This window comes from Hylobates moloch, unplaced genomic scaffold, assembly GCF_009828535.3.
Source record: "Hylobates moloch isolate HMO894 unplaced genomic scaffold, HMol_V3 SCAFFOLD_6, whole genome shotgun sequence".
NCBI classification, from domain to species: domain Eukaryota; kingdom Metazoa; phylum Chordata; class Mammalia; order Primates; family Hylobatidae; genus Hylobates; species Hylobates moloch.
In genome coordinates, this window is record NW_026652281.1 from 123,713,981 (window position 1) to 123,739,204 (window position 25,224).

Sequence of the window (25,224 nt, forward strand, 5' to 3'; positions counted from 1 at the left end):
CATCCTACTCTGGATCTCAGTTTGTACATCTGTGTGCTAAGGGTGTTGGACTAGTGTAGGGGCTTTTATTTGGAGTTCACAGATAAACTGCAAAGGGGCCTATGAACTCCTCAAACCATGACAAAAATTATTCCTCTGTGTGTTCTGGGCAGCCCTGCTGACTCTAATGTGTGAAGAACCATCGTCTTTGATGCCCCTAAAGGCATAAATGTTCTGTCATATCAGTTACTCAGGGTCCCAAAGTTTGATACACATGCTCCTGGTGGTTCAAAAAATGATTTCAGGTGGTATGTGGGTACATGTTGGTTATATTGATAATTATGTGATTAATGTTAGGGAAAAAACCCAGCATATCAGAGTTGAAATTTCATGCATATTATTTCTTTGGAGAAGGCTAAGTCTTGCTTTTAAGAAAAGGTGACTTAAAAAAATGTCACATGAATAATAGTACAAATGTGGGTTGATTCTTAAGTTTGAGATACAATGATTGGTCCCAACCCCCGACCTGGTACAGACAGAGGAGCTGAGTCTGGAGAAGTGGTGAAAAGGCCATAAAGGAAGTTGGTGGTAAATGTAGGCCAATAACCCAGTGGCCTTCTGCAATATCATCATTCTCTATAACTGGCAGAAGTTTCTGACTCTCTCATGTCTCCTTCAAGAACGCTGTCCCAGTCAGGCCAGAAATCTTGCCCAGAGAGTTTCCACCCTAGCCACTTTACTTGAGATGCCTAAGGAGAGGCTTTCCTTGCAGGAAAAATGAGAAATACTGAGAAAGTCTCGTCTTTATTCCCATGCTCCCTCAATTCTGAGATGTACTTTTTCACATTTTAATGTTCCCGAAATTGGGCTGCATCTAACAAAACTGTTTTTACCTAAGGTGACAGTTATTTCCTTGCCAAAAAGCTATTAGTAAATGGATAGGAGCTTAGAATTGAGATAATATGATTCTTTCACTATTTTCTCCTCCTCCAAAGCAAATTACACTTGAAAGTCAGGACTTCTAATAAATCTGTAAACTGAAAGAAAATTTCCCTTTCATTGAAAAACTCTCATCTCAAACCATTTACCCTGCACTAAGTGGAAATTAGGAGAAATGAGTCATCAAGACAGGTGTAGAGATATTAACCCAGATCCAGCTTTCTGGACTCCACCCATCTACTCTCCTACATTTATAAATCCTTTGCACGCATTTAGTGCTTTTCCTAGGGGTGTGCCACATAGAACCTTCTGGAAATGGCTTTCTAGAAGTTATAAATCTGGATCCTCAACTGGGGAAAAGGATGAACCATCTTCCACGGCTTCAAGTGGACTTCATTCACTTAATGTCACAGCTGCTTGATTTCCCCACAGTTCATTTCTGTAGAAGAGAGCCTTCTGGTCTGTTTTTCCAGATGGTGAGCTTGGGGTGAGTTAGAAGTGCCTGATTGGACTTTACAACTCAGCATTTTTATTGGCTATTTTTGTTCTAGGTACAATGGAGATTGATGGATTGTTACTTTTGGTTACCAAAACCAGGAGGAGGGGAGGGCGCTGCTTGGGAGAAACACCCCAAAAGAACAGACCAGCCTTTCTCAGGCACTCAGGGGTGGTGGCACTGCTTCCAACTTACTGCTTCATTTAGAACACAAGATAATAAGCACCCAGGACTCGGCCTTTAGAAGTCAATGGAATAAATAAGCTGGAAAAGGTTGAAGAGAAAAAAGCCAAGGAACATGTAAGTAGAGGATTATATGGAGCCATTTAAGAGCACAAAAAGCAAGAGTAACAAGGCAGCAGATGGAATTTGGCCCCGCCTGGCCCTGCCAAGCTCACTCTGGGAAGCACTGTGTCGAAAGTGCTCTCTTTCTGTCCCCTGAAGCATTCAAGTTCCCTAGCCAAATTCTCAGGCTGTTTCTATGGAGCTTACAAAAAAAGAGCATAGCAGGGTTGATGTGCCCTTTCCTTGTCATTCTGCATCCTCTTCTCAGCTTCGTGCAATAAATCTCTGGCTTAAATGAAATTGTTCAAAGGAAAATGGAAACTGGAAAAAAATGGTGGAGGGGCAGGAGATACTGACTAGTTCTGGTTTTTCACAAAACAAGAAGAATCTGTCTAAGAGTAAATGGTGTTTATTTTTTGTTGATTTTTTTTCAATCAAATGGAATTGCTTAATTAAAAAAAACTTATCTCTTTTCTCCTTAAATACTACAGACAACCTCATTTTATCGCAGCAGACACCTAGGAACAAAACACTGGACCCACCAGAGAAAACTGGGCAATAAAAGCATCAGAAGTTCAAGTCAACTATGGAAAAATTACTGTTAGCTGGCAGCTTTCAATTCTAAACAGAAGTGTCCCAAACCTATTGGGTTTGACAAAAGTTTCTTAGAACTGGGGAGCTGGGAATGTTGGACTCCTTTTAATTCTATTCCAATCATTTCCTGCATAGAGAAATTAAAGTCAATGCATCAAATGAAGACCCAAAGAAACATTTAAAAACTTGTTTGACTAGTATTCAGTATGTGAGATTATTAAGTAATAACTTGTCCACCTAGTTAACCTTGTCCTGGAATATATATAGGTTATTTGTAGCCGCCACTGCTATAATATTTTCTGAAGGATGCCAAGCTGTATGCAAGATCTTTTTGCTAAAGTCCAGACTGTCGACACTGATCTCGTCTTTTCTCCGCTTGCCCCCCACACACACTTTTCGGGGTTTGAGGATAGCCCGGGGCTTGCTGTTTTCCCTCGAAGCCTCAAGGGTCACATCACGCTTGGTGTTTCTGTCGAACATCCTGAAGAAGTTGTTGTAGGAGCCCGTCATGATGACACTGCAAGGCAGAGAGCAAAGGGAGTGACCGAGTATTATGGAGAAAGGCAATGACATATCTTCATTGTCTTGTCTTTCTGGAACAAATGATACCATGTTATGGCCAGCTTATGACACCATAGGTTTTATCAAAAACAAAAACCAAAAAATGAGAACAGGCTCTGCAGTGTGATTATTGGCTTTTTGGGTTTTTTTGTGTGTTTTTTTTTTGAATCACTAAAAGCAATAAGATTTTTGGCTGGGTTTGGAAATGAGGGATGGTGAGAACTCTCCTTGTAATTTGCTTTTGCTCAATAGATTCCTTTTGGTTCTTTGGCTCAGAAAAGGTGTCCAGTGGTTTTAATGATCCCAGTCCTACCTACCTCCCATCAGGAATGTGAGACTAGAACGAGGTTTGTCGAAGTAGACACACTTTTGAAAACAATAAGCAGCTGTACGTATTTAAGGCTTGGCCACTGTCAAGGGGGTTCCTGGGCCGTCTGACCTCTAAGGCTTCATGGCATCAGTGCAGTGAGGGGAGAGATGCTAGTGGCATCGTGCACGAACCTGGGGCGTGACCTCTCCCGTGCCGAGAACTAGCTCTGAATTTGGCCTTTTTAGAAAACTTATCTACGAAATGGATGTCATCATGGTCTTATCTAGGAAACAAGTAAGGAAATTCAAATTTTAAAAGAATCTGGGATGGAGAAATAAAAAGATTTTATATGGTTTTTATTTCCACACTTAATGGACAGATGGTTTCCACATTTTTATAAGAGTTACCCCTCTTAGGCATAGCTGCAATCGATCAGGAGAGTGGCGAACACCCAATGTCTTCCAGAGGCAAGGTACTGAATGTTTAATGGTGACATTTCAGACATAGTGACAAGCTGAGGTGGAGAGATTCCTTGGGCCAGGGCGTCTGCAAGTACCCCAAGTGCCATCACACGGTGGTTCCCCTGAAGTGGGGGGCTCCTACTCACTTCTGGGTGGAGCTCTGACTGGCTCCTTAAGATGGGAGAGCAGGAACTCTCGTCTATTTCTCAAATGATTTGGGATGTGTAGAGAGGTGAAAGAAAAAGCTGACAAGATTGGGCCACAGCAAGGGGGATGTGTTTTTGGGCACATTGTCACCTGTACCAGGTAAATTAAGCAAAGGTTAGATTTTGTTACTCTGGCTCATCAAACTGATACTGTAACTGTGTCTGTGTACTCGAGTGGACTGTTATCACCTTGTCAGGCAGGGCGCTGAGGGCTTTGGCTCCATGATCTCGTTTCAACTTCTATTATCCCATAAAAGGGTTTTACAGAGAAGTAATTTGCTCAGTGTCACATTGCTAGTTGGTGGTAAAGTCCACCCTCAAACCCACATATGGTTGACTCTGGGGCTTAAGTATTCAGCCGGTTGGCCTCACTGCTTCCCATGCTTTGACGTTCACTTTCCCACCATGACCCGACTTATTTTTAAACAAGAGATATTATTTTCCAAAAAAAAAAAGACTACCAACCTTATCTGAAAGAGAAATTAAACTTCCTAGTTGTGATGTTATAGAAAGAGTGTTGATCTTAGGATTCAAACTCTAAACTTGTTACTTTTGTCTCTACTACTTACTACTTTATGAGGTTGGGCAGATTACTTTATCTTGCTAAGCCTCAGTTTCCTTAACTGTAAAATGAGAATGATGGAAGCAATCTTGTTAGACTGTGGTTGGGATTAAATAAAATGATGTGTGCGAATGTGTGTGGTATATAGTAGGTGCCTAATAAGTGTAGTTTTTGAATCAAGGCTATGATAGAGAAAAAATTTGAGCAATAATAACAGATATGTTAATAATAATATATGAATAAATAAATACCTATAAATAAAAAATAAAATGAGAGGGCTGGCTTCTTTTCCCCATGGGGGATTTTGTTCTTATGTCACAGTTGCTTTGCTCTCTGTCCTATACCAACTGGTCAGTGTGACTTGGGTCCTTTGCCACGTGGGGACTCCTTCCAAGCCTGCTAAGGAGGGGATTCATTTTGGATCAGTGGCAAAGAAAGCCAAGAAACAGGTGGTGTGTGAGCGAGAGACAGTTCGTAGTCACTGAAAGCTTGAATGTCTGAATGTCTTGCCATAATAGAATTTCTATGCTTTCAAACACTATTATTGGTGCCACCTTCATCAAGGAATGAAATCAGCCCCCGGTAGCTTGCACTTAGTTCTCATGGAAGTCAGAGAATCATTTGTATTTGTCAAACTAAAAATGAACTATTGGGAGGTATTATGAAGCACTGTTCAAATCAAAGGCCTTAAAATAGTAATAAATCACTTTGAGGGAATGTGATAAATGAGGTCGACTAGAATTCAGTTAATGAACCACAGGGCCATTGGCCAGGTCTCCACTAGCAGCTTCAAGGGATAATTTTTGATCTGGAAAGCCTACTTGGCAGTAATCTGAACTGTTTAGGCTGGAATTTGCTGGTGGATACGTGATCTTCATTTAGGCATGTTGACCTAGTGCTAGAGGTGTCTTGTGTGAAAAAGATAGGACTTTCTTATTAACATTAAGGTGTTATCTGTGCCAGTTCAGAAACAGGATTCAAAGGCCTTACTACATCCTTCTCTTCTTTCCAGGCTTGACTTCAAGCGTCATTAGGGGCCAACATTATGCATTTCAGCCAGGTTTCGGGGCCCAATTTTTACCTCCCTTTTTCTGTACTCTACTTAGGATAAATTCCCCAAGCCTCTTCAAGACAACCTTTGGAAGGTTCTTCAGCCACACAGCCTTTCTTACCTGTCTGACCCATTCCACACACACTCAAATTTATCAAAAATGCAGTCATTTTCATAGAGGGAACACAGCTTGCTGCGGAGGTAGTCATGAACCTGGAGAGGAAACATATCGAGAAGGTCAGTTATTATTGTAAACAGTAATTATTTCTGCAAACACCTCCTCTTCTGATGCGAGCTGTTAAATCTTTCATTGTACATGCTCTTTGAATCAGATGGCCTTGGGTCTGAACCTAGGCTTGGCCCTTTTAGCTGTAGGACATTAGGATGGGTTGATGAGCCTCTTATGTAGCTGATAGGGATTAATCAAGCTTGCTTGTATAGACAGTGGCATCCAGTAAGACTAAATAAGTGGTAGATTCTCATTTTCTAAGCTGATTTGCTCACAGGCATTAGAGGTCACCATTCATCCAGTCTTTTATTCAACAAATATTTACTGAATACCTACTATGCACTTGAGATGCAGCAGTGAGCCAAATATCCTTGCAGTGCTTTTGACCCAGTGTCAGGTGACACACTATATAACCAAGTAAATAAATAAGATGTTTAGATGGTGATAAAAGCATAGAACAAAAATGTATGGGAAAAGAGGCTGGGAGATCTTGTCAGGGGTGTATTATTTTATACAGGGCAAGTAGTCAGGGCTTCACTGGATGAGGTAGCACTGGAGCAGAAGCCTGCAGGAGATGAATGAGCCACAGTGACGTCTGGGTTTGGGGTGAGGGGAAGGCTCTTCAAGCATAGGAAACAGCAAACACAAAGGCCTAGAGGCAGGAATCCTGGAGGCAGTGTGGTGGGAGAGTGGTGAGTAAGCAGCTTGGGGAGAGAATGATCAGTTTACATAGGCCCTTTATTCTGAGGAAGAAGAGACCTCACAGAAAGGATTGCTGAATCTGCTGTGTTGCAATGGATCCTAAGGGTGCAAAGACAAAGGCAGGGAGACCAGTTATAACCTGAGTGATAGATGCTGGCCTGGACCAGGGCATGAGCAGTGATGGGTACTGGTCAGATTCTCCTTTTGTTTAGAGAAAGAGCTGATAGGACTTGGGTCAACTCTGAGGTGTGGAGAGAAAAACAGGAGTCAAGTGGAAGGAGTGGGTACCATGTTCACTTTTGGGTACAATGGTCTAGAGATGTCTACATGTGGAGCTGTCAAGTAGACTCTGAGGTGAAAGGCGCTGTCCTGGAGTATGTGGCGATTCTTTCCTGGTTTTTCTTTTCCATTGAAAGCAGCCAGCATGGTTATCAATTAAGAGTGAGCCGGAGAGAGGAATGGTTGGGAAATAGTGTCAGATTTCTGGAAGGCACCAGGGGACACTTGACGTTGTTGGACATGTATGTCAAATAAGGCTGATCAAGCATAGTTGAATATTTTTCTCCAGCTACATTCAGCAACTCAGATGTAGATGCCAAATAGATGAATAAGGTTCAGAGAGTAGCAGCCTGGGTTCAGTGTTTCGAAGGTAATCCTTCCTGAACCCACTAGCACAGAGTGGCAATAATAACGGGCATACCCAGTATGCTGGCTTGTCGTTATTAGCCAGGTGCTTTACCTGTCAAAACCTCATTTCATCTCTAAAGCCATCTTATGATGTAGGTACTTTCATTCTCTTTACTTTAATGGAGCATGAAGCAAAGAGATATGACATCATTTGTCCAAGATCACACAGAAAAGAAAGTGACAGAAGGGGAGGGAACTGAGCCCCGGTATCAGGCTCTGGAGTGCACACTCTGAGCAACTAGCAACCTGACTCCAGCTTGCTCTGCTGGGTCCTCAGTCCTTGACAGAAGCTGCGATGATGAACTCAAGTGAGGCTGAGAGAGAAGGAGATAGAACTGGGTGAAAGCAGAGGGAGGCTACCAAGGGCATTGGTGTTTAAGTTAAGAGTGATGATTCAATCTCTTTTTTCCCGCAACTGCAGCTCTTTCTCTTCCTTCAACTCCAACAGTTCTGCTGGATGCTGAGCTTCAGGCTCTTAGTCTTGGGCAAAGGAACGAAGTCAGGCTCAGTCTTGGGCAAACGAACGAGGTCAGGCTCATCTTATGTTCCATTAGATGTTCTGGGTATTTGAAAAGCTCTGAGTTATTTGGACAGAGGAAGTTATTTCTAACTCTGCAAATTAATTTTCCCCCACCTTTACTCTCTCACTTCCAAACAGTTCCAGGCCTTGTCAGGGTAACAGCTTCAGTGCTTTGGTGACAAGGGAATACCCCTACAGCAGTGATCTTGGCATTGTTAGGTGCATTTGGGGGGCTGCAAGGGTGAGGCTGTGTCCTGCCCTTACGGAGGCATCTCTGCTATAAACTAACTCATTCACCTTCCCTAGGGGGCACAGCAGTAAAGGTTTATAAACTGGGCAGTAGCATGCTTTTTAAGGTCTAGTTCCATATGCCCACTTTGTGATGAACCTTTCCTCATCTGTCACCATTCACCTTTGACATTTTGTCTTATTACTCACCTGCAGTGTTTCTATAAGTGTCAAAATATGTGTGCTTTGGAAGTCACGCCCATTAGCAGGAATGACATTGCTGAGAACTCTGTAAATAATTCTTGGAAGATAGAAGTTGGGATAGACTCAGGGGAAAACCTAGTCTGAACCATTATTTCTCCACCATACCTAAGGTCTGGGTAGCTCCTGCCAGCCTCCAATTGACAGCATTTAAAGAAAAAGAATGTCTACTATGAAGGTATGCTGTATTTATGTTTTGTTGCATAGAAAAAAAGTCGTCTTAGGCAAACCAGAGGGACCTTTTTCTACTAGAGGAAAGAATAAAGTGAGATGTATACATGAGCAACCTCTAGAGCATGGAGCAAGAGAGAACTTAAAACTCATCCTATTTGATGTTCTTTCTTCATGTTCCTCATATGACTTTTTTATGATCCTATTAATTTGTGCATGGGATTTTTGATGCCAGACTGAGTGTCCCAATACAGTGTTTCTCATATTTATTTGTGGGAGTCCAGTGTCATATAGTTAGTGGACTGCTATGAGGCAAACAAAGAGCCAACTCTATCGGTCCGTTCTTATATTTCAAGTGTTGACAAACTTTTACTTCAAAGGGCCAGATAGTAAATATTTTAAGCTCTGTGGGCCGTATGGTCTCTGTGACAGCTACTCAACTCTGCCATTGTGCATGGAAGCAGCCATAGAAGATATGTAAGTGACTGTACATGGCTGTGTCTTAATAAAATTTACCTACAAAGACAAATAGGGGGCTGGTTTGGAACATAAGGTTGCAGTCTGCCAACCCTAGTTCTATGGGAAAACTTGAAAATAGCTAATCATACTTAAGTCTGCAGTCTTTTATTCATGGAAATGTGAATGCATGTATGAAAATGTATAATAGTAGCATTACCTGTCTCCTTGCCCAGGGCAGGCATTATTAACTGATCCCTAAATTCTTTCCCACTGGACCTCACAACCTATCATGGTGTTCTGGAGGCTCACTGAATCAGAGTTTGTTTACCACCTTTAAATTACTTCATGTAAAAGCTAGCTGGCTGTGTTCTAAAACTAGCTTTGTCCTAAATCTACTCTTCCTAGTTAAGGCTCCCCAGCAGCCACACCCGGGTCCTAGTTCTCACTGCCCTTTCTTTTGCATTAAGGATTCGAATCCTATAAGGTTTGTCTTATGCAGCTGGAAGAGGACACCGAGGTGACTCTAGTCCTGGGCTAAAGATGAAGGGCTGCAAATGAAAGCTTGGGGGCAAGTGATGTGGAGCCAAGCCCTGAAGTTGAGGTAGGATTCAGGAGACATGAACACTAAATAACAGGGGAAGCAAACCACAGGGGAAGCAAAGCTATCTCCGCTACATATATGGCTGTGAATTCTGGCTCCCAAACCTTTCTCCAGCACCTGCTGGAACACAGAGTCATCAAAGTCTTCAACCTCCTCTCTGAACCTTTCCTTCTTCTTGCTCTGACTGGAATTTGGATCTCCTCTGAAGACACTCAAGTGGTAGCTAGAGTTTTGCTGTCACTCCACGTGCCAGTGTTGGGTAGCTGGGATCCTTGTTGCTCCAGACAACTATTCCTATTTAAAGTCTTCAACTCCTTTGAAATCATGCCATCAAACTAAGCTTCCTGCTACCTGTCCTTCTTTCAGCCATCAAAAGTTCTGAGTCTCTAATCCTCATTCCTTGAAGCAAGTTTGTGTCTCTGTCTCTCCTCCATTACTATTCCTGCCACTATTTTTATTCAGGCACTCTAGTCTCTCTCTTACTTGGTCTCATCATATTCAATGTGTTTTGTCCTTTGCTTCCTTGGTCATATTATGAACCTTGTCATTGCTATCCCTGTACCTGTCATTGCTATCCCTGTTGTTGTTGTTACCTCCTGTCGTTTTAGTTCACTCCTTCTAGTATCTTGATTCTATCAATTCTTAAAATTCATTATTTCCCCTTTTCCCCATCTTCGATTCAGCAATACATCGTAACAATCAATCACTCCTTTAGCATATATATTCAACAAGCTTGCCTTTCTTGCTCTCTCTTTCCATTGTACTCATTTGGCAAAACTCCATCACTGGTTAAATCTTACTTTCTACCCTTTCTTTACCTGTACCAAGCAGGTGAATGTGGCTGGGAAGAAACATATAATCATATAGGTTAATTTCCCTTTAAATCAATTATATAAATTTCAAGTGGATCCCTGAGCAACCCTACCACCCTACAACATTTCTCTTTCTTAGATGAGTACGTTACCCCTTTTCTTTTTATTTTATTTATTATTATTATTATTATTATTATTATACTTTAAGTTTTAGGGTACATGTGCACAATATGCAGGTTTGTTACATATGTATCCATGTGCCATGTTGATTTCCTGCACCCATTAACTTGTCATTTAGCATTAGGTATATCTCCTAATGCTGTTCCTCCCCCCTCCCCCCACCCCACAACAGTCCCGAGTGTGATGTTCCCCTTCCTGTGTCCATGAGTTCTCATTGTTCAATTCCCACCTATGAGTGAGAACATGTGGTGTTTGGTTTTTTGTCCTTGCGATAGTTTACTGAGAATGATGGTTTCCAGTTTCATCCATGTCCCTACAAAGGACATGAACTCATCATTTTTATGGCTGCATAGTATACTATGGTGTATATGTGCCACGTCTTCTTAATCCAGTCTATCGTTGTTGGACATTTGGGTTGGTTCCAAGTCTTTGCTATTGTGAATAGTGCTGCAATAAGCATATGTGTGCATGTGTCTTTATAGCAGCATGATTTATAGTCCTTTGGGTATATACCCAGTAATGGGATGGCTGGGTCAAATGGTATTTCTAGTTCTAGATCCCTGAGGAATCGCCACACTGACTTCCACAATGGTTGAACTAGTTTACAGTCCCACCAACAGTGTAAAAGTGTTCCTATTTCTCCACATCCTCTCCAGTACCTGTTGTTTCCTGACTTTTTAATGATGGCCATTCTAACTGGTGTGAGATGGTATCTCACTGTGGTTTTGATTTGCATTTCTCTGATGGCCAGTGATGATGAGAATTTTTTCATGTGTTTTTTGGCTGCATAAATGTCTTCTTTTGAGAAGTGTCTGTTCACGTCCTTTGCCCACTTTTTGATGGGGTTGTTTGTTTTTTTTCTTGTAAATTTGTTTGAGTTCATTGTAGATTCTGGATATTAGCCCTTTGTCAGATAAGTAGGTTGCAAAAATTTTCTCCCGTTTTATAGGTTGCCTGTTCACTCTGATGGTAGTTTCTTTTGCTGTGCAGAAGCTCTTTAGTTTAGTTAGATCCCATTTGTCAATTTTGGCTTTTGTTGCCATTGCTTTTGGTGTTTTAGACATGAAGTCCTTGCCCATGCCTATGTCCTGAATGGTATTGCCTAGGTTTTCTTCTAGAGTTTTTATGGTTTTAGGTCTAACATGTAAGTCTTTAATCCATCTTGAATTAATTTTTGTATAAGGTGTAAGGAAGGGATCCAGTTTCAGCTTTCTGCATATGGCTAGCCAGTTTTCCCAGCATCATTTATTAAATAGGGAATCCCTTTCCCATTGCTTGTTTTTGTCAGGTTTGTCAAAGATCAGATAGTTGTAGATATGCGGCATTATTTCTGAGGGCTCTGTTCTGATCCATTGATCTATGTGTCTGTTGTGGTACCAGTACCGTGCTGTTTTGGTTACTGTAGCCTTGTAGTATAGTTTGAAGTCAGGTAGCATGATGCCTCCAGCTTTGTTCTTTTGGCTTAGGATTGACTTGGCAATGTGGGCTCTTTTTTGGTTCCATATGAACTTTAAAGTAGTTTTTTCCAATTCTGTGAAGAAAGTCATTGGTAGCTTGATGAGGATGGCATTGAATCTATAAATTACCTTGGGCAGTATGGCCATTTTCACGATATTGATTCTTCCAACCCATGAGCATGGAATGTTCTTCCATTTTTGTATCCTCTTTTATTTCATTGGGCAGTGGTTTGTAGTTCTCCTTGAAGAGGTCCTTCACGTCCCTTATAAGTTGGATTCCTAGGTATTTTATTCTCTTTGAAGCAACTGTGAATGGGAGTTCACTCATGATTTGGCTGTTTGTCTGTGATTGGTGTACAAGAATGCTTGTGATTTTTGTACATTGATTTTGTATCCTGAGACTTTGCCGAAGTTGCTTATCAGCTTAAGGAGATTTTGGGCTGAGACAATGGGGTTTTCTAGATATACAATCATATCATCTGCAAACAGAGACAATTTGACTTCCTCTTTTCCTAATTGAATACCCTTTATTTTCTTTTCCTGCCTGATTGCCCTGGCTAGAACTTCCAGCACTATGTTGAATAGGAGTGGTGAGAGAGGGCATCCCTGTCTTGTGCCAGTTTTCAAAGGGAATGCTTCCAGTTTTTGCCCATTCAGTATGATATTGGCTGTGGGTTTGTCATAGTTAGGTCTTATGACTTTGAGCTACATCCCATCAATACCTAATTTATTGAGAGTTTTTAGCATGAAGGGTTGTTGAATTTTGTCAAAGGCCTTTTCTGCATCTATTGAGATAATCATGTGGTTTTTGTCTTTGGTTCTGTTTATATGCTGGATTACATTTATTGATTTGCATATGTTGAACCAGCCTTGCATCCCAGGGATGAAGCCCACTTGATCATGGTGGATAAGCTTTTTGATGTGCTGCTGGATTCGGTTTGCCAGTATTTTATTGAGGATTTTTGCATCAATGTTCATCAAGGATATTGGTCTGAAATTCTCTTTTTTGGTTGTGTCTCTGCCAGGCTTTGGTATCAGGATGATGCAGGCCTCATAAAATGTGTTAGGGAGGATTCCCTCTTTTTCTATCAATTGGAATAGTTTCAGAAGGAATGGTACCAGTTCCTCCTTGTATCTCTGGTAGAATTCGGCTGTGAATCCATCAGGTCCTGGACTCTTTTTGGTTGGTAAGCTATTGAGTATTGCCACAATTTCAGAGCCTGTTATTGGTCTACGTTACCCCTTTTCTTCCCTCGCATTCAGCTAATGACCTTACTACTTATTTTACTAAAGAAAACACCTACATGTTCCCATCACAAAATTCACAAACCGACTTCATCTATATAAGAAAACTGCTCTCCTTCCTTTGATAGATGAATTACCTATGCATCTTACCATCTACTGCCAATTCTGCAATGGACTCCTTCCCCTCTGGCTTCCCTCAAGGGCTTTGCTCTTTCAGTGGTCTCTCTCTCTAGTGGCTTATTCCTATCAGCAGAAAGCATGCTGTAATAACTTCCTTCAGCCAGAATCCCATTTCAGCTACTCTTCCATTTCTCTGTTCTCCTTCAGAGTAAACTTGTTGAAACAGTTGTCTGTCCTCATTATGTTCCCATCTTCAGTTTCTTGAACTCACTCCAATTGGACATTTATTCACACTGCTATACTACTGTTCCTCTGTCATTCAGGTTACTGATAATCTCCACTTACTAAATTCAAGTTCGTAGTCTTCTGTACTTGATTCAGCAAAGCATTTGGCAGTCGATGACTTCTTTTTCCTTAAGACATTTTCTCCACTTGGCTTCCTAGTCACTCCTCTCATCTCACTGGCTAGTTTCCCCAAATCTCTCTTGCCAAATCCTCTTCCTATTCTCAACTAGGTCATATTTTCTGACCTCTTCTTTAATTATACTAATTGCCTAGAAGATCTCATCCAGTCCTATGGCTTTAAATACCCTCTACATACTTGCGAGTGTCAGATTTATATCTTGAAGCTAAATATATCCAGACTCACATTGAGCTGTCTACTTGCTGTGTCTGTTTGGATGTTTAATTGGCTTAACAGAGCCAAAACCAAACTTTTGATTTTCTCATCTCAATAAATTGGCAACTCTACTTTTCTAATTGTTCAGGACAAAAATTTTGGAGTAATCCTTGGTGCTTCTTTCTTTTCCTGTTATATCCCACATCAAATTTGTCCTCCAACCTTATTGCTTTTACCTTGGAGATATATCAAGAATCTGGCTACCTTCATGCTAATACACTCATCTAAGCTACTATTGCCCCTTGCCAGAATGTTATAACTATTCTCCTGTCTCTTCCAATGTCCCTCCCACAGTTTCTCCTCCCCAGCACAACCAGAATATTCATTTAAAAATGTCAATGATGAAAATGATCTGGAATTAGATAATGGTGGTTTGTGAGTAAACTAAGATCATTGAATTATGCACTTTGAAAGGCTGATTATTATGTACATTGTATCTCAAGGAAAAAATGTAAGTCAAATCCTTATGTCTAGAATCCCCCCACTTCTTTTTATCTAACCCCAAATAGCTTAAAATAGGGTTAGTTTATCTCCAGCACTTGATCTTTGCTTTCATTATACTCTTGCCTGGACCTGGATTTTGCTTCTTTAAGTCCTCTCTACTTCAAAGTCTGGTCTTCCTCTTTCAACAAAACCACCCTATACAATGTCTTTTCCTTTGTTTCCTTGCATTTACACCATCCGTCCAACACTTAAGTCCAAAACTTCCACAGAGTCTTCTTGATTCCTCTCCCTGCACATCTGATCAGTAAGCAAACCTCACTGACTCTTCATCCTATCCATCCTTCCATCTGCACGCTACCATTACCAGACCAAATTGTCATCATCTCCTTTTATCTAAATTATCTGTTTGGCAAACTGTAAAGTGAAACACACAGTAAAAAGTAAAACTCACAGTGTTATTTCCTGGTGTAAAACTTTAATGGTCCTCCATTGTACCCAGTCCACAGGCAAAATGGCCTATTGTATCCTACTGTATATTACCAGGGCCTAGTGATCAGCCCCTTGCCTCTATCTCCAGGCTCATCCTTCTGCCTTTGTGATTCATATTCAAGGTGTAAGCACCTTGAACACACCTCATTTCTCTTGACACCAGGCCTTTGAACACACTGTGTTTTTAATTATTACACTTTAAGTTCTGAGATACATGTGCAGAACATGCAGGTTTGTTACATAGGTATACATGTGCCATGGTGGTTTGCTGCACCCATCATCCCGTCATCTACATTACGTATTTCTCCTAATGCTATCCCTCCCTGAGCCCCCCACCCTCTGACAGGCCCCAGTGTATGATGTTCCCCTTCCTGCGTCCATGTGAACACACTATTTTATGAGCATACATTTCCTGACTGGTTCATGGCAGTTAAGACTCAGTTTAAGGGTCACTTCTTTGGGAAAACCTTTCTCACCTGGCTGGACCATCTCTGGCAGAGTTGCACACTCAATTCGTTGTTCATCATCTGACTTTTCCACCAGATGGTAAGCTGCATGAGAGCAGGACCATTTGTTTACCCCTACAGTATCCATTCCACATGAAGTGCTCTGTCCATATCAATTAAATTGAATTCTCGCCTCTCCACATGCACCTTTATCTTAAATCCTGTGGCACTTATAGCCTGTACCATTTTACTGAATGTATCACCATGCATTGCCTTACGTTTTTCTGCATTGTAAACCTTTGGAAGCAGGGGCTGACTTGAAAGCTCATGAAGGGAATGTTCAATATACCTATGGGTGCCTGGGGTTCTATACCTGGTAAGTCTCGATGGGGCGGTTTTCCATGTTGAGATCCCAGACTTTAATGGTCAAATAGTCCCTGGTCATGATATACCTCCCACTGTGGCTGAACTTCACATCCGAAATCGAAGAGATAATTTCAGAGAAAAATGATCTGTTGCTTGGATCTTCCGGCTCTTCAAAAACTGCAGAACAAAAGCAAAACAAGACAAATTTAGCAATCCTTATCAACTGACTAACATGTTTGGATTGGCTACGAATCTAACAGTGTAACTGAGAGTCTTCCTTAAGTAGGGCTGGTGTCTGCAGAATGTAAGTTGCTAATAGAGAACTGTTATCTCTCTGGTAGCAGAAAAAGCTGTCATTAGTTTCTGGATTTTAAATCTCATGGAAGGACTGGCATGGGACCTGTCCCATTCATAGATCTGGCACTGACAGATCCATGTATCTAACTCTGTTTCTGTTTCCCTTGGTATCTGGGTGTCACTGCACAAAACCTGGAGTCATCTTAAGACAGTTAAAAAAATTTTTTTTACACCTTTAGTGAGATACAATTCGCATACCACAAAATGTAAAGTGTAGAGTTCAGTAGTTTTTAGTATAATCACAAAATCATTACTATAATTTAAATTTAGAATATGTTCTTTACCTCCCCCCAAAAACTCCATATCCATTGGCAGTTACTTCCCATTCCCTGCTCCTATAGTACTAGGTAAACACCATCTACTTTCTGATTCTCATTGTGGAAATTTCACATAAATGGAATCATAGAATATATGGTCATTTGGGACTGGCTCCTTTTACTTGGCATAAAATTTTCAAGGTTCATCCATGTCGTAGCATGTATCAGGTCTTCATTCTTCCTATGGCTGAATAGTATTCCATTGTATGAATATACCACATTTTGTTTATCCATTTTATGAGCATTTGAGTTGTTTCCACTTTTTAGCTGCTAGGAATAGCACTGCTATGATTATTCATGTAGAAGTTTTTGTCTGGTGATATGTTTTCATTTCTCTTGTTGGCTCACAGTGTTTAATAGTGGAACTTTGGCCAGGTGTGGTGGCTCATGCCTGTATTCAGCACTTTGGGAGGCCTAGGCGGGAAGATCACTTAAACCCAAGATTTCGAGACCAGTCTGGATAACATAGGACGATCCCATTGCTATAAAAAATTAGCCAGGCATGGTAGGGCTTGCCTGTGGTCCCAGCTACTTGGGTGGATGAGGCAAGAAGGATCGCTTGAGCCAAGGAAGGTGCAGTGAGCTACTGTTGGGCCACTGCACCCCAGCCTGGGCAACAGATCGAGATCCTGTCTTCAAAAAAGGAAGAAATAAAAAAAAGTGGCGCTTTCTTACTGGACTGCCTTGGGTCTAAGCCTGTCATTTACTTGTTGTGTGACCTTAGGTAAGATACTTCTCTGTGCCTTAGGTCTCCTTATATGTAAACTGTAGCTATAGGATGTGTTTTTAAAATTAACAAAATTTCTAAATTTGTATAAACTTAAGTGTGGTTTTGTTACATGGATATATTGCATAGTGATGAGGTCTGGGCTTCTAGTATAACCATTAGGCAAATAGTGTATACTGAACCTACAGTGTCTTTTGTGTGGATTGTCTATTTGCACTGATATCCAGGCTCTTATTATCTCTCTCAATAGCTTCAGCTGATTTCCACTTACAGGAAAAAGGCATGGCTTCTCAATATGTTATTGGAGCCCATCATAAACTGCCTCTAATTCTTTCTACCTCGATTTTAAGTTGGATGTATAGAGTATATCTTGATGTTTCCCACTTCTATTCATTGCCTGATTCTTTCTTCATTGATCCAAATACTCTTTGATGCATATACCTTATCTACTACATATTATTTCACCCCAAATGATCTTTTCTTTTCTCTGAAGCCGTATCATGCTTGGTCTGGCCATTTATTTAGTATTTGCTCAGGTACTCTCTTACAATGGAACTATCATTTTTCACATTATTATTATTAACAATTCATGAGTTTGTTTTATCTCTTCAACTAGGACATAAGCTTCCTGAGAACAGGATTTTGGTCTTATCTTCATATTCAGAGTCTTACTTACAAATGTTCAATGAATATTTGTTGCTTCACTGGAGCCAAAGCCAGATAAATTAACAGATTCTTTGCCTTCTGGGTGCTTAGCATGTATAGTATTCCGTTGAAACATATGCATTTGCTGACATTCAATTATTTTTGACCTACAAAGATAGCAATTGTGTATGGCTAAACCTAATAAGGGTTTATATTACAATTTTAGGCTGAACCAAACACTGGCCTGCAGGTTGCTGAGTTAAGTTATTCTCCAAGACTACTTCTTTCCTGCCTGCTCAACGCACTCACATAGTCAGTAATGAATTCTATATAAAGAACCCAAGTATATAATAAGTTGCTGAATTAAACCGTGAACTAAGCCAAAATGTTAATGTTCACAGAAGCATTGAAGAGAATAGCAACAATAACCCTGATCAGTCAGAATTGAAATTGCAAAAATTTAGAAAAAATCATTGAAACAGAAAAATATGGCTCATTACAGCCTCTGACCCAATGTCTTAGTCTCTGCCCTCATCTTTTGGGCTTCAGCTGAGTATTAGTGAAGGCCCCTGGATTCTGATTGGTATCTTCATAGATGAGAACTAGATAGGAAGAAAATCTTCACATTAGTTTCAACTAACAGCCATCTCATTAGTATTGGAGGCTTGGAAATTCCAAGTAAAACACCTGACCCAGAGGCAGTAAAGTGGATGGGCTTAGCAAATTGTGCTCTGGAGTCATCAATTCCTGCCTCTGTCAGTTACTAGCTGTGATCATTTTATTTACTACTCCAGCTTTAGTTTTCCCAGCTGCAAAATGAGGAGCCACATTGCTTGGCCTGTAAGCTTGGTACACAGTAGGTTCTCAATGCATGTCATCACTATTTTCATTTTCAGCATGCACTGCTTCTGTGCTGGCCAGTCATATCTCATTCATCAAGACTCTTGAGAATTTGGGACCAAGGAGTACAGAACCTGCAGATTATTTAAAAGACACAAATAATGTTTATATTTTCTCTTCTTTAAACTCAAATCTATTTAAAAATGTTTAAATCGACAACAAAATTGTATATATTTATGGTGCCTTTCAATGTTATGCATAGGAATCTGTTTCCCAAATACTTGGCATATTTGGAAGCCAGTGTAGCAACACTGTAAAGCCTCACAATGACACCTTCACAAGATGGATGTGAAATGAAAGATGACAGTTCTTCAGTCAACCTACCACTATTTATTTGTGGAGTGCTGGCTTTAGGTAGCACAGAGAGGGCAAGGCACAGATAACATACCGGCATAGCACTTTGTAGTTCATGACATATCTATGTATATTCAAGTTTTAATAGCAACTCCAGGAATTATTTTCTTTCCTTGGGTAATAGCATTTAATAGTATTAATAATTACTGTTGATGGGAAGCTTATAATACTACAGGCCCTGTGCTTTACTTAGTTGTTAAAACAGCCTATGAAGTAGGAATTATGATTCCTTATTTTATATATGTGGATAACTAAGGCACAGAGAGGTTTTATAACCAGTCCAGGGACACACTGAGATAGAGCTGCATTTTGAACTCATGTCTATCTGACTTCAAAATCTTTGCTCTTAATCATGATGCCATGTACAAGACCTTGCTGTGCATTCATTTATAAGTTAAGTGTCTTGTATGCACAGGCACACACACATGCACAATACAGTATATTAGCTAGAGTCCACAAATAAAAAGTATTTGGATATGTGCCAGGCCCTGTACCAAATGCTAAAGACACAATAATGAACAAGATAGATCCATCACTACTCCTAGTGAGCTCACAGGATAGAGGAGGGGACAGATGTTTAGCAATCACACAAATGTAGTTACAGTTGTGAATAAGTGAGATTTTACTGTGTTATCAGAGGGAAATCATGGTGCTATGGAACTGGCTAGTGGAAGGTAAATGGAATACCAGTGTGTGTTCCTTAAAATTTACTTCTCATGCCCCCTGCAATATCAGAGATGTGCAAAATTTGTTGAACATGTAGTACAACAGTATTTGGTGCCTGAGTGATAGAACTTGAGACAAATCAACACTAGCATTTCTCCTGGAGACCCTTGGTTTGGCATGACAGTAGAGAATCTGCTGACCTGCACAGTTTCCAATTAGCTACCAGAAAATAGAGATATTGAGAGGAAGAGAACTAAGGGGGAGACAAGAAGAGCTTTGCTCCCTTTGTGAGGAAGCAGTCTTGGTGAGAATCCTGACATACCCCCAGAGGCTAGGACTGGGCTGTCAGGTTCACCAACAGGAGCGTATGTCTTGGAGACCCCAGTAGTAAAATGAGATTTGCTACCACTTCTTGGTCCTCAAGCTTTGCATACATTATTGCATTTAATGCTCAAACTTCTAAGGAAGGTACTGTCACTCTTCTCATTTGTAGATAAGGAGACAGACCAGGAGGAAAGGTTCAGTAAGTCACCCAGGATCATGCAGCTAGGCAGCAGCAGAGATGGGCTCTTGACTCTGCCCATCTGTCACACCACCTCCACAACTAGGCCTTGCCTTGCATTGTCAATATTGTTTCCCTGTTCAAACAAGTCAAACCAGGATTCCTCACATTCTAGATATACCTTGTATATTCCCACTTTTGTGCCTTTGCTGCTCCTCACCTCTTCCTGTGCCCATCCAGGTACATTGGAAAGAACATCAGACTCAGGGATGCTGGGCTGGAATCCAGGCTGGGCGCAAGTCCAGGCTGGCTTTTAATAATACCTATCATCTATTGAGCTCTTGTGCTGTGTGCTCTACATGTATTAACTCACTCACTATTCATAGGTATTAGTACTTTCTCTTTTCCACAAATTAGTCTAATCAGTCAACTCAGGCACAACTCACAGCTAGTAGGAACAGAGCCAGAATTTGAACTCAGTATACTTCCAGCTTATGTTCTTAACCTCTGTCCTACTCTCTTTCATCTGCGTGGCTTTCAGCAACTGTCAATTCTCTGGGCCTGTTTCCTTCTCTGTAATACGAAGGAGTTAGGGTTGTCTACCAGGTCCCTCCCAGCTCTTAGATTCTAAAATCTATGAAATTCCACTGGCTTTTCAATTTCCCTTTCCTAATCCCCACTACTCTAGGTAGCCTTTCCAAAGTGACTTTAGCAAAATGTTCAACTTGTGATATGTCAGGCATTCCAGATTCCAAAGTCAAATAAGCTTGGGAAACCTTGACAATTTTGGGAGTTGATATTGTTGGGGCATTATAGAATGTTCAGCAACATATCTGGCCTGTACTCACTAGATCTGCCCTGCTGACTCCATCCGCCCACATGTGGCTACCAAAAATGTCTCTAGATATTGCCAAATGTTCCCCAGGGGGCATGACTGCCCCTGGTTGAGAATCACTGCTTTAATCCTACTTCAGAGTATTATTTGATCATACCTTTCTCCCCACTCCATTTTATTTTTATTTGGCAAATCATTTGCAGCTCAGTGTTTCTCTAGTACAGGCTTCCTCAGAATACACTTTGGGTTAGATTGCTGTGGTCAAAAGCAACTGAATACTGCCTTTAAAATTCCATAGGCTATCTTATGTGCCTTGTGCAGATGTGTTTTCTGTTATAACATGTACAGATATGAATACATCTCCATGGAGCTGTAAGTATCTTGTGGGAGAGGGCTCAGATGACTGGGTAAATAAATAAGTTTCCAGAATCTGGGGAAAATCTTGAATTCAGTAATTCAAGAATTCAAAAATAAGAGAAAGAATTAAGAAGAAGACTGCCAACTTTAGAGAAACCTAAAGTGAAACAGCATTCATTACAGCTGGAGCAAGGGCAGAAAGGAGGCATTCAGCAAGCTGGTTGTGGACTCTGGGGATAGGAGAAGAGAGAGATTAGGTAACCATAGGTGCAGGCTGTTCCTTGGATGTGGCTCCTTTCTCTTGATCTTACACTAGACCTTCATTAATTTCACAGGAACTCATGCCCATGTAGAGGGGTTAGGAGGGGCCCAAGGCCGCTAACAAACAGCTGATCTTGAAGGCCTGTTCACTCTGTCTTAGATGGTGTGTTGACTAACAGTATAGGTGGTTCCAGACTCAGTGGCCTGGGTTGAAACTCCAGCTTTGCTGCTTATAAATGATGGAGCTTTGAACAAGCAGCCTGACTCCTTCCAAGCTTCATTTAATGGAGATAATAGTAGTACCTATATTCTAGGATGGTTGTGAGGATAGATGAGATCTTGCTTGTGAATCACTTAGCAAAGTGTCTGTACCCAAAACAATAGGGAAGGCAGCAGTAATGCAGAATTAGGCATTGCTTAAGGCAAGCTTGGTGTGCAATGAGTCCAAAAGCCTAAAGTGTTTTTCCGTTTGAGGCAGATCTTAAGAACCAGTTGTGATACTGATTTCTGGGTCTTCTTTCTGGGCTGTGACACAGACACATACTAGCTTGTTTCTGAACTATCCCTTGAAATACACCCTCCTTGGTGCAAGTCTGTCTTATTTCAATGTCACCCCCACCCTGGCTGTGATGATGCGGGCAGATAAGAGGGAGTGTACAGGAAACAAGCCAGGGGGACATGAGGGTCCACTCTCGATGAAAAAGGAACAGCCTCGGAATCATGCGCAGGGCTTTAAATTGCTCACTTCTGCTGACATTTCTTCTACAGGGAAGCGCGGCTGGCACGTTTTTCCGTTTGGAGACATGGTTGACAATTTCTCCATAATGGGGACACAACTGGCAATTTTCCTACAGAGTGAGGCAGATGGCAATTTTCCTTCAGAGACATGCAGGCAACAGTTTTGCCCCTGGAGAGAAAAGCCTCGCCGATTGAGATGCAGCCAGTAATTTTTACTATACAGAAGACACATCCAATAATTTTGCCCAGTGAGAGAAACGGCCAACAATTTTCCCACAGAGGGTAAGAACTCCCTCGGACTGACAATGCTGGCCTTTATCCAGCTGAGGACAGTGAGAGAAGAGGTTTAAGATTTAATTAGTGGCTACTGTGCTACCAGGGGCCTAATGACATAGTCTCCAGACACAGATTGGAGACTACAAATTTAGATCGTATTAAGACTCAGATGAAGGATTCTGAATTGGGAAATAATGAAACCAAGTTGCTTAACCCTTGCAGTTTGCTTTTCATACAGCCCTCCATTAATTCAACAATTGTTTGACAGTGACACTTTAACAAGACAAGGCATACAATGCATAGTGTGATGAAGAATGAGAAGTTAATCTAGAAGAAATTATATTGGTCCCTAAGTTTTACATAACTTTTCAAAATAATTCTGCATCTACTATACTTCTTTTACAACATGTCTTGTAACAACTAATCATTCATTCAAAGTTAAGAAATAATGAATCAAAACCTTTTTTTTCCCAGACAGGAAAAACAGACCAAAAATTCACGGTGGGGAGAAGTGAGGAGCAAATGGGCTGGTGTGACCAAGAAAGATTTAATAAGAAGCTGAGCCTTAAACGATCAATAAGCACTGGATAGATAAGAGGTTAGTACATATTTTAGGCTTTGAGGGCCATTTGGTCTCCATTACACTGTTTAACTCTGCCTTTGTAGTGTGAAAGCAGCAGAGACAATATGTAAACAGATGAGCATGTACCCCACACGAAGGCTTTGCATATGGACATTGAAATTTCAATTTTGTATAATTTTTATGTGTCAAAAAACACTATTCCTTTTTGATTTCTTCAACGATTTGAAAATGTAAAAATATTATTCTTTGCTAGAGTTGTAAAAAAGAAAAGTTGTGAGTCAGACTTGGCTGTATGCCATAGTTTGCTGAGCCCTGATAATGGTGTTTGAGGGGTAAGAGGGGGAATCCTATCTAGACAGGGGAATCAGCATGAATAAATGCCTGGGGTGATCAATGCATTTTTGTGGGACAATGGGCCCCTAGGACTGGTAGCACCATGAGATCATGTAGAAGGGCTGGAAGACGAGATTTCTGCTTAAACTGAAAATTGCTTTCCTAAACTACATTTCTCAGGATGGTACATGAGAATGGACTTAGGAGTCAGACATATTGGGGCTAGAACCTGGGCTTCATCATCTCCAGATTGGATTGTCTTTGTCAAGTTTCCTTATCTTGTTAAGATGCAGCTTATCTTTAAAATGTAGACATCAATATCTTATTTGCATGGTTATAAAAATCAAAAGAGATAAAAGCAAATAAGACATGTAGCACAGGACAGGCGTGGTAGCTTACACCTGTAATCCCAGCGCTTTGGGAGGCTGAGGCAGGCCGATCACGAAGTCAGGAGCTCGAGACCAACTTGGCCAATATGGTGAAACCCCATCTCTACTAAAAATACAAAAATTAGCTGGGCGTAGTGGCACGTGCCTGTAGTCCCAGCTACCTGGGAGAAGAATCGCTTGAACCCAGGAGGTGGAGTTTGCAGTGAGCCAAGATCGTGCCACTGCACTCCAGCCTGGGCCACAGAGTGAGACTCCGTCTCAAAAACAAAAATAAACGAGACATGTAGCACAGTGCCTGGTACACTGTCAGAAGTCCCCAAGCCCATAACAAACATTTAAAGAAGAACTAATGTCAATTCTACTCCAACTGTTACAAAAAATAGAGGGAATACTTCCAAACTCCTTCTTTTTTTTTTTTTTTTTCCTTTTTTTTAAAATTATAATTTAGGTTTTAGGGTACATGTGCACAATGTGCAGGTTTGTTACATATGTATCCATGTGCCATGTTGATTTCCTGTACCCATTAACTTGTCATTTAGCATTAGGTATATCTGCTAATGCTGTCCCTCCCCCCTCCCCCAACCCCACAACAGTCCCCGGAGTGTGATGTTCCCCTTCCTGTGTCCATGAGTTCTCATTGTTCAATTCCCACCTATGAGTGAGAACATACGGTGTTTGGTTTTTTGTCCTTGCGATAGTTTACTGAGAATGATGTTTTCCAGTTTCATCCATGTCCCTACAAAGGACACGAACTCATCATTTTTTATGGCTGCCTAGTATTCCACGGTGTATATGTGCCACATTTTCTTAATCCAGTCTATCGTTGTTGGACATTTGGGTTGGTTCCAACTCTTTGCTATTGTGAATAGTGCCGCAGTAAACATACATGTGCATGTGTCTTTATAGCAGCATGATTTATAGTCCTTTGGGTATATACCCAGTAATGGGATGGCTGGGTCAAATGGTATTTCTAGTTCTAAATCCCTGAGGAATCGCCACACTGACTTCCACAATGGTTGAACTAGTTTACAGTCCCACCAACAGTGTAAAAGTGTTCCTATTTCTCCACATCCTCTCCAGCACCTGTTGTTTCCTGCTTTTTTAATGATGGCCATTCTAACTGGTGTGAGATGGTATCTCACTGTGGTTTTGATTTGCATTTCTCTGATGGCCAGTGATGATGAGCATTTTTTCATGTGTTTTTTGGCTGCATAAATGTCTTCTTTTGAGAAGTGTCTGTTCATGTCCTTTGCCCACTTTTTGATGGGGTTGTTTGTTTTTTTCTTGTAAATTTGTTTGAGTTCATTGTAGATTCTGGATATTAGCCCTTTGTCAGATGAGTAGGTTGCAAAAATTTTCTCCCATTCTGTAGGTTGCCTGTTCACTCTGATGGTAGTTTCTTTTGCTGTGCAGAAGCTCTTTAGTTTAATGAGATCCTATTTGT

General features: G+C 40.9%; 1 protein-coding gene across 16 annotated transcripts in view; it reads right to left on the bottom strand.

Annotated features, from left to right (window-relative positions):
- Positions 1-2,092: 2,092 nt before the first annotated feature.
- PPP2R2B (protein phosphatase 2 regulatory subunit Bbeta) overlaps positions 2,093-25,224 on the bottom strand; it is a 503,044-nt gene continuing 479,912 nt past the window's right edge. For all 16 annotated transcript variants that reach the window (XM_032158260.2, XM_032158258.2, XM_032158257.2 and 13 more), the window contains 3 exons: positions 15,548-15,717; positions 5,566-5,657; positions 2,093-2,810 (listed from right to left, as the gene is read on the bottom strand). In XM_032158260.2, coding sequence (XP_032014151.1) covers positions 2,531-2,810; positions 5,566-5,657; positions 15,548-15,717 — 542 coding nt within the window. In that variant the 3' untranslated portion in view covers positions 2,093-2,530. The remainder of the gene's footprint in view (positions 2,811-5,565; positions 5,658-15,547; positions 15,718-25,224) is intronic.